Consider the following 17775-nt stretch of genomic DNA (forward strand, 5'->3'; position numbering starts at 1 on the left):
TGTTTCCTTCCTGCAGGGATGACCACAGAACACTACATAAAATCAACTGTGGATGTAGAGTATTACCATCTCCTAAACTACGTAAAATTCAATTACACAGTTAATAAACACCTTCATCAAGGGCAGAGTTTTCAGAGGGCTTGTTTTAGATGACTATGACAAACCGGGATCTTTAAAGTGACTTTTGAGAAATTTTAAGACTAAAATGAAAGATTTTTAGTTTAAAGATTTCTTGAGAATTGAAGATTTAGCTTAAAGATCTCTTGCAAACTGATCCAGGAATGTTTGTTCTGCTGCTCTCTCTTACATTAAAAACTTCCTAAGAGTAAATCTAGGGATTGGAGATCAAATACCTCTTTTGTTTGTTCTTGGGTTGAGGTCCACCACTTTAAACCCATTTAAACCACTACTTTTCAGCTAGACATTTACACTAGCTTGGCAAGGGTCTAACAAATAAAAGTGACAGAGTACTATGCGGTCTAATTGCTCTCAGCTGAATATTATCTTAAACATTATGAGTATACTGAAAATACTGCACCAAAGAAATGTAAGGAGCATGAAAATTTTCCCTTTGTCTAAAGTTTAAATTGATTCTTTTCAAACAAATACCAGCAACAGTTACAATAAAAAGGTAGAGTGCAGCACAGTGTGATACAGAAAAAGAAAATTTATTTCATTAGAGTTAGAATTGTAGGCTCAGCAGCCAAACTGCCTGGATTCAAATTCTGAATTGAGCACTTTACCATCTGTCCAATCCAGGATGCGTTAACTGATCTCCCATTTCAGATAAGAGGAAACTGAGACTTGGGAAAGCAGAGTTTATTTATTTATTTTTTTTTAATTTTTTTTTTCAACGTTTTTTATTTATTTTTGGGACAGAGAGAGACAGAGCATGAACGGGGGAGGGGCAGAGAGAGAGGGAGACACAGAATCGGAAACAGGCTCCAGGCTCCGAGCCATCAGCCCAGAGCCTGACGCGGGGCTCGAACTCGCGGACCGCGAGATCGTGACCTGGCTGAAGTCGGACGCTTAACCGACTGTGCCACCCAGGCGCCCCGAAAGCAGAGTTTAGACACACTTTCTCACCACACCAAAAGTGTAAGATGTCCTTTAAACCTATCCCTCCAAAAACAAATTCTTTAATACAAAGGCTTAACTGAATCAATGTTCAATTATAACTGTCTCCTGAAATTAACAGGGATTTCTGCCTTCCATGGTAAGTGCCCATTTGGAAACTTCATTGATCTACTGTAACTATTACAAAGTGACTTAGATCACTTGATGATCAGTAAACTCTTTGTCTATTAGTAGTAGTAGTATAGGCCAAAGATTATAACAGAAAGGCTAAGCCCCTGTTACATTTCTATTATTAATTAGTTAAGGATGTGGACCAACTTTGTGATGACATATGCAATTCTATGGAGTGGCTTTTTTTTTTTTTTAATAAGTAAAACCATGTAGTTTTCAATGAACATACATGAACATCAAATTCCATGACAAATAAGACCTCTGTATCACTGGGACACAAGCCCCACTGCTTCTTACTCCAAGCAAACAACATTCCAGTTTCTGCCTGGATACTGACCACCAGCCATCTGTGGTCCACCGGTTCTCAGCTGTCCCCTAAGGTTTATCAGTTTTAGGAACTATTCACCCCATGAGTCATCAATAGATTAAAAAAGTCTAAATGGTGAGTGTTCCAACACTTCAAGTTCAAACTAAGCAAATGTAAATCAAAGGTGAAGGTTTCTTCCTCTTTCACTGGCCTCCCTGGCTCAGTCTCCTCTGCCAGATCCTCCTCATTTCAGACTTCCAGCCCCTGGAAGCCCCTGGGCTCAGCCCTAGAGTTTTCTTTATCTTCATGGATGTCATTCATCCTCCGGCTTTAAATACTGTCAAGATGCAGAGGACTCACATTGGTATCTCTAGCCTGACCTTCCAAGTCTTCCCCATCCCTCCAACTGTTCAGAAAACTCTCCTCTCTCCCACATCTCATCCCTCAACAAGTCCTATCAGCTGTACCTTCGAAATTCATCACAAGCTACCACTTCTTCCCACTCCCACTGCTGCCACCTGCACCAAGCGCTACTGTTTTCCGTTCTCTGAGTTACCAGAAGTGCTTGCTCATGGATCTCCCTGCTCCCACTCTTGCTCCCCTGCAGTTTCTTCTTCAAACACCAACTGGTGGGGTCCTTTTGAAACAGCTCCCTATACTCCTCTGCCCCGAACCCCCAGTGCTTGCCCAGCTCATTGGGCATAGAACACAGAGCCTTTATCAGGGACAGGCCTTCCACAATCCGGACCCTCCCACTCATGTGCTCCAGCCATGCAGATTCCTTGCTGTCCTAATCATGCACACAATCTCTGCCTCTGGGCCTTTGCATGCCCCATTTCCTCTGGCTGGAGATGGTCCTCCCTGGATGTAAGCAAAGTTCACTTTCACTCTCTCAGCTGGGCTGGCACTCCCTGACCCCTCCATCACTCTGTCACCTCACCATGCTTGTACTTCTTCAAGCAGGTATTGGCACCACCTGCCAGTATATATTTGTCTCCTCAGACGTCCCCATAAAGAAGTAAATGCTCCAGGAGAGCAGGCTTTGCTGTGCTCACTGCTGTAGCCCCAGTGTCTTGAGCAGGGCCTGTCACAGAGCAGGCAAAAAGATAGTTTATTTAGTGAGTTAACCATTAAAGATTTGTTTGTATCACCTGGGATATTTCAATTTCCATGCCCATCTTCCCCCCATAAAACTACAAGAATTCTAAATTATTGCAGAATCTGTTCATAGCAACATAAAAAGCAAACAGGCATTCCTCGGGTGGTAAAAAATAAGAATGTACTCCTCTTTCTGCCTTAAATGGACCACATCATTATAAATAAAAATATGGCTTCTGCCCTTAAACTGAATATTCCTGCCAAAGGGGAATGCACAGGTGTGAACATGTACAAAAAGAAAAGTAGTGCAGTATTTTTCAAAAGAAAAAATCTTCAAAAATAAGTGCCAGGCAGCAAAGAAAAAAAACTCTATACTGATTTCTTTATCCTCACAAGGCTCACTGGGAGAAAACCCAGAAACGAAACACTATAGGGTTAACCAGGATGACGTTGGTAGGAGCGCTAGCATAAAATTGCTGAGTGAACACTGAAGGACTCTTTTTAGCCAGGGAGAAGTTTTGCTGTAATGGTACCATTACAAATTTCTTACAGTAATAACACGGTACATTATAAGCTTGCTCAAATGATAAGCTCTTTATGAGGGTTAGAAGTCTGCAGCCCTCTCAAACAAAGGCCTTTCTGTCTTAGATTTCCTAGAAGTCAATAAGCTAAAAATCACATCCTGTACAATATCCACTTAGACTCACAGAAGATCTTGTCTTCTGTGGCTTCACCCCAGCTTCCCAGGGCACTGGGCAGTCAACGCCATACACTCCACTTCTGTGTGTCCAATCAGATCATCTCTGGGGTCTAACTACTTTTTATTTTGAAATAACTTCAGGTTTATAGCAGAGCTGTAAAGACAGTAGAGAGAGATCCCATCTCTTGACCCCACTTCCTCTAATGTCAACATCTTATGTAACTATATCCTATGCATATTAAAACTAAGAAATTGACACTCATACAACACTATTAACTAAACCACAGGATCTATTCAGATTTCATCAGTTTTTCCACTAATGTCTCTTTTCTTCCAGTCCAGGACCCCACAACGCATTCAGCTGTCATATCTTTGGTCACTGCCAATCTGGAACAATCACTCAGTCTTTCCTTGCTTTTCATGACCTTGACACTTGGAAGAACAATGGTCAGGTATTTTGTAGAATGTCCCTCAAGTTGGGTTTGTCTGATGTTTTCTCACGACCAGACTGGAATTACGGCTTTGAGAGGACTAAGGCACAGGTGAAGAGCCATCTCATCCCATCATACCTGAGAGTACATGATATAAATATGACTTTATACTGCTCATGTTAAGGTCGTGTCTGCCAGGTTTTCTACTGTGAAGTTACTATTTTTCCTATTCCCTACTCCATCCATTACAAATGAATCCAACCCACAGTCAAGGGGAAGGAAATCAAGCTCCACCACCAGGAGGGAAGATTATTCAAAAATCTGTGAATGTTAAAACCACCATGGCAATTAATGAATACTTTGTAAGTCCCTCTTTTGTTTTTTTTTAAATGAAATTTGTTTAGCTAAACAAATCTCAGCTTATGGTTCATGGCAACAAACAAAAGTTGAGGCAAAAAAGAAATAAAAAAGGCTAAGGCTCAAAGAAGATTTATAACTAGACCACATAGGCAGACATTTGTGAAATCATCAACTGCAGAGACAAAAAGATTTTTAAAAATATCATTTGATTTTAGCTTTAGAGCATGTCAGTTTTATCTCTGGCCAAAAGTTCTTTGTTTTTGTCATCACATCAAATAGAGCTCCTACCCTTGTCATTACTCAAGATTTACTGCTGATCAGCTCTCATCCTTACTCACTTTTATCCGGCTATGCAACTCATGGCAATTAACATGGCTCATAGGAGAGAAGAAAGGGGGAAAATGATAAAGCAGTAGTCTGTCAAACATGTATGATGGGGCAACACCGTATGCCAAGTATGGCTTCCCTGCAACTGGACTGTAAGTCATTTACTGGAAAGACCAAAGTCCAAACTCCTTTTTTGTCTTCTCCACCACCAACAAAATGCTCTGCACTGAACAGGGGCTAAATAAGATGATGCCAATTAATCAAAACATAATGTCAGTCTCCACCTAGTTCCAAAACCTCATTAGATTATAAGCAATGTTGTAAGAGTATTAACGGCATCTAGGGTTCTTACACATGAGCAAGTAGAATGATCAGAGAAGCCTATAAATAGTGCAGATCACTGGACTCCACCTACCAAGAGTCTGGTTCTGGGTTGGGTCTGGAAATTTGCTCTGTAACAAACACCTCAAGTGATTCTCTTTTAAATAGCTTCCCTTTGAGAAAGAGCAACTTAGTGTAAGACCTATGGACAATGCTAATACTTGAAGTACACGCACACGCACACACACACACACACACACACACACAATTTTCCCACTGAAAAAGGCTTGGAAAACTGACTTACAACACACCGTTACGCCTTACAAAGCTCTACCGCAAAGGTCTCTTTCTGACCCACACAACACTGCTACCATCAAGTTCATTCCTGCCTTTGTCCCCTCACTTGTTATTTTTCAGGTGCCAGATAGTCTTACCAGTTCAGGTCAGAAAGGATGATTAAATACTGGAATTACAAACTTTATAAAGCTTTGCTGTTGCCATCCCTAGATCTCTTACAACTGTGAATGGATACCATCCTGACAGTGGAAAACAGTCCAGAAATCAATTAGAGAAAGGGTGACCCACACAATGCAAGCCTCCTCAACGCTACCCTCCCAAACCATTCCACCCTGCGCCAGTAGTCCCACAGCCCTCCACACTTTACTGTGCAGCTCACACTATTTTTCCCTGGTTTATTGTTGCTTTACTATAATTAGGCAGTGAGGTATTTTTTTTTCATAAAGATTAGTCCCTTTTCACATAGTGAAAATAAGTTCTCAGAGCTCATTTCACTCGTATTACCTCAAAATGTCTCATCTAACACTTCAAATAAACTGTCAGTTTATTATAGGAATTGAGTTGATGGCACATGTGATCTCAATCTTTTCATCTACACAGAAAATACTCTTCAGCTATTAGCTTAAGATAAGGAAAATGATATTCTGATCCCACTTCCTGATAATGTTGCTAAGGAGCCCTTTTCTGTCAACTCAACCTAAATTAGGTATGTCTAGTGATGACCTTATAATAAGAAAGATGATGAACATGTAAAGTCTCGAACATCTTTAACACACTCCTACCAAACTTGAACAAAGCACTTTGCCTTGAGACCACACCCCCTCCCTCACAAGCACAAGACTCTGATATAACAAATGGGGACACCATTTCAGAGATGTTTGTATACTTACAGAAGGTTTTGACAGTAAAATAATTACAGGTCCAAAGCAACTAACTTCTCCATTTTAGGTCAACTCTGATGTGTTCTGTCAGAACAGTCTTCTCTAAATTTTAACAGCAAAAACCAAGGATTCTAACACCACAGTGTTCCTACAAGTCATATCCAAGTACTTGTTTATGCAGGTCAAAACCTATGCAAAGTCCTCAGGGAATGAGTTCTGAAGGGCTTAGTTTTCCAGATACTTGGGTATTTCATAAGCACTCACTCTGTGCCAAGCACGAGCTACGATAATATGCAGCATCTCAATGCTTGAGACAATCCTACAAGGTAGGCAATGTCTTATGCCATCTTTTTTTTTTTTTTTTTTCAACATTTATTTATTTTTGGGACAGAGAGAGACAGAGCATGAACGGGCGAGGGGCAGAGAGAGAGGGAGACACAGAATCGGAAACAGGCTCCAGGCTCTGAGCCATCAGCCCAGAGCCTGATGCGGGGCTCGAACTCACAGACCGCGAGATCGTGACCTGGCTGAAGTCGGACGCTTAACCGACTGCGCCACCCAGGCGCCCCTTATGCCATCTTTAAAGGAGCTAACAGTCCAGAGAAGTTAGGCTACTCGCTGCCCAGGATGACACTGCTAGTGAAGAATGCCGAATGAATTGGGAGATTCCAGCCCACTGTATCCTAAAGCATGTCCTCACCACTCACTCCCCTGCTCCCCTCAACCTTTGTGCCACTTGGCTTCAGCTTACACCTCTCTCCTCTTGCTCACCCCACACCAAAAACATTGGTCCCTTTGTGATGTGTTAAACACCTCATACATTACTCTACTGTCTCTTTGCGCCCCAGCCCAGCCCCACAGGAACAGGAGAGAGCAGGACCTCTGCTCTCTGCACTGCTGCGTCCCCAACTAGAACAGTGTCTTAATCATAGCAGACGTTCACGATTTATTTGAAAAGTAAGTATGTGTGAATATTGTAACTGACTCGCTGAAAATCTTCCTAATTTTTAGGGCACAATTCCCTGACCTCTTATGCAGAGGATAAGAGGATATTCAGAGTGATTTATCTAATTGGAGAAAGCAAAATTTAAGCTGTGAAGCTAAGGCTCCATAATTGATGGTCTTAGGTGATACCAAATGAAAATGGTGGAGTAAAGACCTCCAAAAATTCTCTCCTCCATAAAAGCAAAGAGAACTTGGGCCAAAATAGTTTCCGGCACCTATTCAGGACTCTGGATATTAACCAAAGGCTTAGAGTAACCCAAGAAGCATTTATGCAAGAAAAACAGTGAAATTTTGGTAAGAAGAGTGAATTCTGTGGCATGTTAACTGTCCGTTCCCATTCCCTATTCCCCAGCAATGTGGTGGTAACCTTGAAAACCAACATCCACAACCATGCCGAAAACCAGCAAACTGGCAGCCACTGGAAGGAGACAGAGCAGGCAGGGCTGGAGCTCCTTCAAAGCCCCATTCCCAGAGAACTGTCATTATCTGACCTGCCTGGTGGTTTCCTAGAAGACCCTACTTGTAAGGCTGTCTTTATTTGACCTGACTCAGAGCCCTCCTATTGCAAAAAGTCTCTTGGTGGGGAGGGGAGGAAGTATTTGTTAAAAATAATCACAGGTAATTGTTGAATATCATGCTGCCTGAGGATGTGGCTAACAGTATGGGCAAAACACAGGCTAACCAAACAGCTTAAAAAGAAAAGTAGGGGTATGACATGTCCATACGGCACTTTGAAAAGCTTTTATATATATCTGGGAACCTAGAAGGCCATGAACATGCATCGGGCTGTGCACATGCCCAGGGAAGACCTGAGAAGGCCCTAAGCTCTCATCTCTGGTTGACCGTAGGGCTGTGTACAGGCAGGAGGTGAGGCTAAGGAAGAGCTGAAAACTGCATGGTGAGTATTAAAGGCAAGCACCAATGAGTACACAGAGCCCCTACGCAAAGACTGAGAGACTTAGTTCCAGGCATCTAAGGAAATCTTCATCCATTCATTAGCTAACCGCTAAGCAAACCAAGCAGAGATTTAAGTGGCTACACACACACACACACACACACACACACACACACACGCTACAGGCTTTACAAAATTTTCCAAAAAGTCACTAAAACAATTGTAACATCATTAACCCCTGGGGAAGGTGCAGAATCTGATTTCCAGGGCTGCTGTATTATTTTAAATGTTCTGTTGTCTACGAGAAATTATGAGACATTCAAAGAAACAAGAAGGTACGGCCCATTAATGTGGGGAGGGGGGTAGGTAGGGCAGGAAGGAAGCAGCCAATAAAGAGGTGGAAATTATAAAGAAAAGAGGCAAACAGAAATTCTGGAATTGAAAGTCATAATAACCAAAACAAAAAATCCACAACCAATCTGAACAGACAAAAGGATCAGTAAACTTGAAGATAGGCCAATTGAGATTATCCAGTCTGAGGAATTGAAAGAAAAAAGGAAAAGAAAGAGCCCAAGCATATGCATAGGGCAGTGGCAGAAGGAGAGGAGCGAGAAAGAGAGAAGGGCAAAAATGTTTGAAGAAATAATGGCTGAAAACTTACCAAATGTGATGAAAAACAATCTACATGCCCAAGAAGCTCAAGGAACTCCAAGCATAATAAACTCAGAGAGCCACACCTAGACTCGTCATAATCAAACTACTGAAAGCCAGAGCCTCAAAAGCAGCAAGAGAAGAGACTCGTCGCATTGGAGGGATCCTCGGTAAGATTAACAACTGGTTTCTCATCCAAAGAAACCACGGATACCAGAAAGCCTCCATTCAAACTGCTGAAAGAAAAAGACTGTCAACCAAGAATTCTCTACCAACAAAACTGTCCTTCAAAAGTGAGGAAGAAATTAGGGCGTTCCCAGATAAACAAAAACTGGAAGAATCTGTCACTAACAAACCTACCCTATGAGAAATATTAAAAGAGGCCTTTCAGACTGAAATGAAAGCACACTAAACATTAACTCAAATACACGTGAATAAAGAGCCCAAAAAAGGTAACTACATAGGTAAATATAAAAGACGGTATAAATAGGTTGTAACATTTTTTTCTCTAATCTGATTTAAAAAATAACTGCATTAAGCAGTAATTATAAATCTGTGTTGATAGGCATATCATGTATAAAGATGTTAATCTGTGTGACAATAATAGCAGGGGGGAACAGGGAGAAATAAAGCTTTATATCAAAGCAAAGATTGTGTATACTAGTTGCAAAGTTGGTGTTAACCCAAACTATGTTATTACCAGTTAAGATGTTAACTGTTAACACTTAGGGTAGCCTCTTAAAAAATAACTCAGAAAAAATAAAGTAAAAGAAATGACAAGAGAGTGAAAATGTATAAAAACTATCTAACACAAATAAGGCAGCACTGTAGGAACAAAGAAACAAAACAGACATGACCTAGGAAACCAAGAGCAAAATGACAGACATAAATCCTACCCTATCAGTAATGACATTAAATGTAAATGGATTAAACACTCCAATTAAAAACTGGTCCAATTACATGCTCTCTACAAGAGAAACATTTTAGATTCAAAGACAAACAGACCAGGGGTGCCTGGGTAGCTTAGTCAGTTGAGTGTCTGACTTCCACTCAGGTCATGATCTCACGGTTGGGAGTTTGAGCCCTGCATCAGGCCCGCTGCTGTTAGCCCAGAGCCCACTTCTGATCTGTGTCTCCCTCCTTCTGCCCCTCCCTCACTCATGCGCGTACACGTGCGCTCTTTCTCTCTCTCAAAAATAAATAAATATTGAAAAAAAAAGGCTAAAAGTGAAAGGCTGGAAAAAGATATAGCATGCACTGGTAACCAAAAGAGTGCTGGAATGATTATACTATCAGACAAAACAGACTTTAAGACAAAATTTGTCACTAAAGACAAAGAATGAATTTTATAATGATAAAAGGGCTCGTCCACCCATAATTGCATATACGCACTTAACAACAGAGCCCCAAAATACATGAAGCAAAAACTGACACAACAGAAGACAGAAATACACAATTCAACAATATTAGAGACTTCAATATCTCACTTTCAATAATGCATAGAATAACTAAACACACAAGGAAAAAGACTTAATCAACATACAAATCAACTAGACCTAAGAGATACCCACAGAATACTCAATAGCAGAATATACATTTTTTTTTAATATTTATTTATTTTTGACAGAGAGACAGAGCATGAGCAAGGGAAGGGCAGAGAGTGACGGAGACAGAGAATCCAAAGCAGGCTCCAGGCTCTGAGCTGTCAGCACAGAGCCTGATGTGGGGCTTGAACTCAGACCGTGAAATCATGACCTGAGCCGAAGTTGGACGCTCAACCGACTGAGCCACCCAGGTACCCCCAGAATACACATTCTTCTCCAGCACATACAAAACATTCTCCAAGGTAAACCATGTGTTAGGCCATTAAAAAGTCTCAATAAATTTAAAAGAACTGAAATAATACAAAGTATGTTCTCCAACCATACCGAATGAAATTAAAAATCAGTAACACAATGGTGGGTCTTAGACTGCTGTGCTGTTCAGTCTCATTTCCTCTTGTGTTTCACTTCTTCATATCCTTCCCACTCACTGCTGACAGTGTCTTTGTATGGTAACCCCCCCACCGCCATTGTAGATGCTAATTTGCCCTTATAATCTATTAGAAGTTTGGAGATGGAACCATCGAACTTGCAGAACAAAAGAATAAGGCTCAGTATAAAACCACAAGGGGCTCTGCCTTGAAGAATCAGGAAGCATTAGGGATCAGTATTTGGAGCATCTTATTCTAGCCACCTAGGAGCCAGCCTAGTTCTTAGGCAGGCAAGGTTAATGGGCAGCCTAAAGGCCCAGGAAGGCACCAGTATAATGCAAATCAGTTCCATGGCAACCAGCGGTTAAGAAACATTACTTCTTCCATTATTAAGGAAAAAAAATTCCCAGCCTTCTGATATAAAGATGTTCAACATTCCTTTATAGGCCAGTCAGACTAACAAAAGGAAGACGTTCTCTTTTTACATATTTTGCTCTAACTTCCAATTTCCTTTGAGGACATGCCTTCCCATAAAAAGAACATCAATCTTACCCTTCCCTGTACTGTTTTATACTTAAAATCACTATCACAGGGTTTTACGCTCTCACATTTTTCTAAACTGCTTCATGAACATGTTTTTGTCTCCTTAACCAGACTTAAAGCCCTTGAGGGGAAAAAAAGGCCATTCATGTTTCATTCTCCTTTTTGTAGTTCCCTGCCCGCTCAGAGAGCTGTGCTGGGCTCATTAATGCTCCCTTAACAAATACTGGTTAACTCAGAGGGTCATACGGGTGTGTCCTAATATACTGGTGTGTCCCAAACAACTTCTAGGTGTGCCAAGATAACAATCCCTTTGGGTCTGGGGCAGGGGGTGCAGTGGTTAGAGGTTGGGGTAGCAGGAGCACCTCAATGTGTGCATCACCATGTGAAAAAGGCTGGGAAACACTGAGTTAAGGGACTAATTAGAAACACTGCTGAGGGGCACCTGAGTGGCAGTCAGTTGAGCATCCAACTCTTGACTTCGGCTCAGGTCTTGATCCCAGGGTCGTGGGATCATGGGATTGAGCACCACATCGATGCTTAAGACTCTGTCTCTCTCTCTCTCTCTTCCCCTCTCCCCCCACTTGCACATGTGTGCTCTCTCTCTCTCAGAAACAAACACACAACAACAAAAAAACCCTGGGTTAAAGGACTAATTAGAAACACTTCTGAAAAGAACTAGAAAGAGACTGAATGTCCATAAAAAAGATGAAGCTCCTCACGTACCAACTAGAAAATCTTCCAAGACACGTAAGTGAAAGCCAGCAAGATCCAGGCAGTATGTAAAACATGCTACCATCCACGTAATAAGGAGGATACACACACTTCATGGATTACCTATGCATACGGTACGCCTTTACGGGTACACCACAGTGGCTGGCCCTGAAGGGAACCCAGGAGGTAGAGATGGAGATGGGAAAACTTATCCCAATGAACCCACTGAACTTCTGAATTTTAAAGCATGTGATGGCATTAAATTTTTTTGAATTCTATTTTAGAGGGGGAGAGAAAGTGGGTAAGGGAGGCAGGGAGGGCAAGGGGAAAGGGAAGGGAGAGAGGGAGAGAAAGAGAGAGAGAGAGACAGTCTCAAGCAGGTTCCACACTCAGTGCAGGGCCTGACGTGGGGCTCCATCCTACAACCCTGGGATCATGACATGAGCCGAAATCAAGAGTTGGCACTCAACCCGACTAAGCCACCCAGGGCCCCCCAATAATTTTTTTTAATGTTTATTTATTTTTGAGAGAAAGAAAGACAGAGTGTGAGCAGGGAAGGGGCAGACAGAGAGGGAGACACAGAATTCAAAGCAGGCTCCAGGCTCTGAGCTGTCAGCAGCCCCGATGCAAGGCTGGAACTCATGAACTGTGTGATCATGACCTGAGCTGAAGTCAGACGTTTAACCGACTGAGCCACCCAGGCACCCCAATAAACTTTTTGAAGTTGCCAAAACCACCTATGCCTAGTAATGACTATTTTCTATGCAAAACACCTTTATGACTAAGTCAAATGTTGGGTTAAAATAAGAAAAGCAAGATCTGGTTGCTGGTTAGCCAGCTATGTTCTCTTTGTGAAAATCCACTGAGCTCTACGCTTAATTATGATCTGTGTACTTTTCCACAGGTATAATATACCTCAATAAAAAGTCAAACATAAAATGAAAAGGTTACTTAGGTCAACTGTCTTTTTGTTCCCTTATTAAAAGGCCAGTATATGTCATTTATTTGCCTAAAAAATTGTTTCAAATTGTTCAGCAATGTTTCTCAAAAGCAACCTCCTATGACTGAGATGTCATGCCGAGCCCGTGTGACAAGGGGGCTCAGGTCTGCCTGCTCTGCTTCTCCATCAGTAGTAACGGCCTCCAGTCCCACATTCTCACTCTGGGCTGGGAGGGTTCAGTAAGCACTGAGGAGCATTACTAAAAACCACCTTATGGTTTACTGCATTGCAATTACATTTTTAAATTATGAAAATGAAAGTATTTAAAGACTTATCAAAAATGCCAAAGTCACAAAGGATGCAGATGGAGGCTGTGCAAACAGTCCAGACAGAAGGAGGCTACCTATAGAGGCGTGACCGTCAAATCCAACACCTGACCCGAGGCTGCTTCTGTGATGGAGAAGGGAGAACTGTTACCCAGGACTTTGCTGCATAAACAGGTAAAATCGGAAAATAAATGGCAGGTTGAAGTCTCCGTGTTGAACTGAACTTAGGCTATACTATGGTCATATGAGAGCATTTCCCCACTCTTTTTTTTTTAATTTTTTTTTCAACGTTTTTATTTATTTTTGGGACAGAGAGAGACAGAGCATGAACGGGGGAAGGGCAGAGAGAGAGGGAGACACAGAATCGGAAACAGGCTCCAGGCTCCGAGCCATCAGCCCAGAGCCTGACGCGGGGCTCGAACTCACGGACCGCGAGATCGTGACCTGGCTGAAGTCGGACGCTTAACCGACTGCGCCACCCAGGCGCCCCTCCCCACTCTTAATCAAAATACAATTGATATTAGTTAAAGTAAAGGGCCACAATGTTAAGTTACTCTTAAATGAGGGACAGGTCTATGTCCCTGTATGCGGGAACAGGGGGAGACTCAGCAGCAGTGGCAAATGATCATGCGAATAGGGTAAAATGTTAACAGGTTAATTTGAGTCCAGGGTGTGTGGATGTGCTTTGTGTTGGTCTTTTTTCTGTGAAATTAAAATTACTTCCAAATAAAGTCTTTTAAAACCATGTATTAATAAATTACTACCAATAAGAATCAAAACAAGCTTAGAAATGAATCTGGATTTTGATTATGACAGTTGCCTCTCATGACGCATTTTAATGCCAAGGCACTATTTCAATTTGCAAAAAAAAAGTAAAAATTACACCTTCTGGCTAGATTTATAAGAGCTAAATAAGTACCTTCCAAGACCTAAAGCTTAACATAATTGTCTTTAACATAAGACTCCACCTCAGTAATTTCTCATAATGTGAACCTTAATGGAGAAACTAGATTTACAGGAAGTTTAATAAAAGTTCTCATCCACACGAGGGATTAATCTCGCTTGAGTGGCAAACACAATGATAAATCCTAGCTAACAATGTAGGTTAACAGCACTTAAAGCCCTACCAAAAAAGAAAACAGAAATCAAAGGTCTAATAAAATGGTACATGTCCCAATAGATCTAATTCTTAGAAATGACAATGATGAAGGACTACACATGAAAGGCAAAACTTTAAATTTACAGAAAACCATACGGGAGACAATTCCCATCCCTCCAGGAAGGGAAAATTTCTTACACAAAAAAGCACAAGCCATACAGGAGAAGAATGAGAAATTAAACTACACTCAAAACTCACAATTTGCATGTGAAGTAAAGCCACATTTAAAGGGAAAGGACGAGTCACTTTTGGGGAGAGGACAGGCCCCTGCAAAAGGAGCTCACAAACTGGCAGCACCCAGGAAAAGCTCTGTCATCATCAGGCCTGTAAACACATGGAGAGTAGCAGCGACACCACCCAGAGCTGACTGTCCCCTGGCTGCACACATGTCCTCCACACCCCCCAGAGATCCTAGGGACAGGGAACTGGCAGGGAGGGAGCCTCCTCTCCACCAGATCCCTTTAACTAATAAAATCATTCACCAGGTGCCTCCAGGCAAAGAGGTGGCCTCCAGTGTCCAGAAAGGAGGATTCTCAGCACCCAGGTTCAGGCCTTAGAGAACTTTGGCGATTACGAGAGGACAGCCCTAAAACTACCTCCCAGCCCCTGAAGCCCTAGGACAATACTTTCTAACAACATCCTGGCACTAATGCTAGCTGAGAGTTCTGGATAAACAAGACGCTGGCCCCAGTGACATCTATCTAGCAGGATGTAAGATATAACAGCGCCACGACACTAAGACACAGATTGTTAAAAATTCACTCTCAAAGGTAGGCCTATTGTCTACAATTCAGCAGGACGGCTAGCTTCTCAGAGATCAGGGAGAGAGAGGGTAAAACATTCCAAAATACACAAGGCACTGCATGTTTTAACTATAATGAAGCATGTTAAGGTTACAACTACTAAATTAAGGATGGGAGGAAATGCAGAAACACTGCCAGCTATATTCTTAAAACTGCATGACATCCCCAAATAGTTTCCTCGCTGCAAAAATCCAATGCAACAGAAACCCCCCCTAGATCCAGTGAGGAGGTGGGGGGGGGGGCGGGGAGGACACACACACAGAGATCAGAGGTTTCACTCAAATGACATCTGAATGTACCTTTTATAATTAAAAACAACATGAAAACTACTTCCGGTATTCTTGAAAATGTCCACTTCCCTAACAGTTCAAATGAAAGAACCAGTTATTAGGAAACCTTTAAAAGCAAGTCTTGGGGGCAGAAGGCAAGTACTGGCAGGAATACAATTTCTTCACTCAAGCCCTTGAGAAAATTAACTCATAACAAAAGCTAACAGTTCACATCAGAAAGTAGGTTTCTTTTTCTTGGGCAGAGGTCTAGAAATTCCCTCTGTTCATCACAACTATCAGTAGTTTATCAATTTAAACACAACAACAACCTAAATAATTTTTTCCATTCTGACTAATATCAGATCCTGTAACTGCAGGCAAGAGGTGCACATCTGCCAATAAAAACAGAGAAAAGTCAAAAGCTAACTCATGTTCTCGAGAGCATTTAAAGAGAAAACATCTACAAGTAGACTTCCTACAAAAAATTGCATTTGTGTGTCCAGATAAGTCAGGGATTGCCTACCCACTATCCTCAAAGGAACAACCTTACTGCAAACTTACAGACTACAAATAAAGGTCTAAAATGTCAAGGTTTAAAATAAATGCAAAACCAAATGCTAATGGCTTTTTTTAAAATATCATTACTCATTTTATCAATTCTAAACATGTTAAGCTTCAATACTGTGTGGGTCAACAAACGACATGAGAGAAGTCAGGCCTTTGGGAGAACAGGGACAGGGAAAGTTGATACAATTGTAATCACATCTACAGATTCAGCAATACTCAGATTAGATGAATTTTCCAGGTAACTGTGAAAATATCACGGTGACCTACAGTGAAACGTATCATTTCTTTGGGCTCCAAATGCCATGATTTATTAACTAAGGTATGAGGACAAAAGTATAGAAGGTATGTCCTACAAATGAAGGCTGAAAGATACTAAAAAGGAATTCAAATTTAAAAAACTAAGGTAAGAATGTGTAATAACTTAATACCAACTTCAAGCCTTAGAGAAGGTATCATCAACTAGTTTCCTGCAATTGGCGCATAACTGATGATGAAATTAACCGTTTTTTTTTCTTCTGTTCTTACCTCGTAAGACCAGACACACTGCACCCCCGCAAACCTCCGGACACATCTTCCCACCTCCACGTCCTCGTGAGTCGTGTACATTTCCCGGAGACACTTTCCAATGTGCGGCACCATTCTCCGGAGAACCTCCCGGCTCATGATCACACCGGGCCCCCCCATGCAGAAGTTCTCACCGGGTTCCAGGGCCAGTTTCCCCATCTCTTCCGTGGTGCCCAGTCCTGTCTGCCCGAGAAAGAGGGGCTCACTGCTATTCAAACTCCTCAGAAAATTCTCCAGGCGGTCTCCTTTGATATACACGTCATCATCTGCTCTCATAAACCATTCATACTTGTCCAGGTAGTGGTCATGCATGTACTTGAGCATCATGAAAGACTTCTTCTGGGGTGGGTAGGAGTCGTCCACGCCCCGTAGTGGCACTATCGGAATTGGTATCGAGGTGTCTGAACCCTCACTAGAGAAGAATTCGACTTTCCCAGGAATTGTCTTGGACCATGTTCTGGAATTAAAATAAGCATCAGTGAGAGAACAGTTTATTTCAAGCTTCTCATTTCCAGAAATCCACAGATCTACTCATGTTGAAGCACTGTGTGTTCAGAAGGAATGATAAAAAGCTACCTGATCTGCTTGCTTCCCCTTAACAGAAGTCCAGGCTATGGGGTATTCCAAGGCCCAAGTTCATTTTCAAAAGAATCCCACCAAAAAAAGATTAATGAAGTGTTAAAATATTTCCGGGATAACTAAGTTTTAAGCTGTGGCTGAAAACCAAATTGCCGGGGCACCAAGGTTTCAACACCCAGGTTAATTTTCTGATACTATCAACCCTCCACCTATAAACTCCTCCACTCCAGAAGACAATTAAAAATCAAATTCTTCATTCAGCAAAGTTTCTTTGGATGCATATCAATGCCAAGTATGTGCTAAGCCAGGGGATGCAGGGCGAACAAAACACAGATGCCAACTTATAGAGCAGTCATCAGGAGAGATAGACGTTTATCAAAGGAGTCACACACAAATGTACATACTATTATGAATTAAAACAAGTGCTCTGAAAGGCACACAGCCTTCAAGAGCAAACACACAGAAAGATCACAAACAAGACACACAATGCAGAGAATGCTTCCTGGAGACAGGGTGAATGTCAAGGATGAGATACAGACCCAGGATGCAGCAGAGGAAAGGGATGGCACAGAAACGGGTGAACGCTGAGTATTCCACGGTCTTCGGGGGTGGAGGAGAGGGTTGGGGCCACTGGGTGGGAACTGCCACAGCAGCCTGGACGGGGGGGGGGGGGGGGGGGGGGGTGCCAAGGGTAACTGCACGTCCCATTGTCAGAGGAGAGATTAGAAATGAACAAAAAGGAAACAAAGAATCCTGCTCCTGCACAACTGATTTAAGGCCATCGTGTTCCAACTTTCCTTATGCCTTCCTCATTTTATGTA

General features: G+C 42.0%; 1 protein-coding gene across 1 annotated transcript in view; it reads right to left on the reverse strand.

The window, feature by feature from the left end:
- The window catches only part of CHSY1 (chondroitin sulfate synthase 1), a 56344-nt gene extending 39500 nt beyond the window's left edge, over positions 1–16844 (reverse strand). Inside the window, 2 exon segments of the mRNA XM_040493809.1 lie at positions 16337–16804; positions 16806–16844. Coding sequence (XP_040349743.1) covers positions 16337–16804; positions 16806–16829 — 492 coding nt within the window. The 5' untranslated portion in view covers positions 16830–16844.
- Between the last annotated feature and the right edge of the window lie 931 nt (positions 16845–17775).

Source organism: Herpailurus yagouaroundi, unplaced genomic scaffold, assembly GCF_014898765.1.
Source record: "Herpailurus yagouaroundi ecotype Mexico unplaced genomic scaffold, PumYag 185, whole genome shotgun sequence".
Taxonomy (NCBI): Eukaryota; Metazoa; Chordata; class Mammalia; order Carnivora; family Felidae; genus Herpailurus; species Herpailurus yagouaroundi.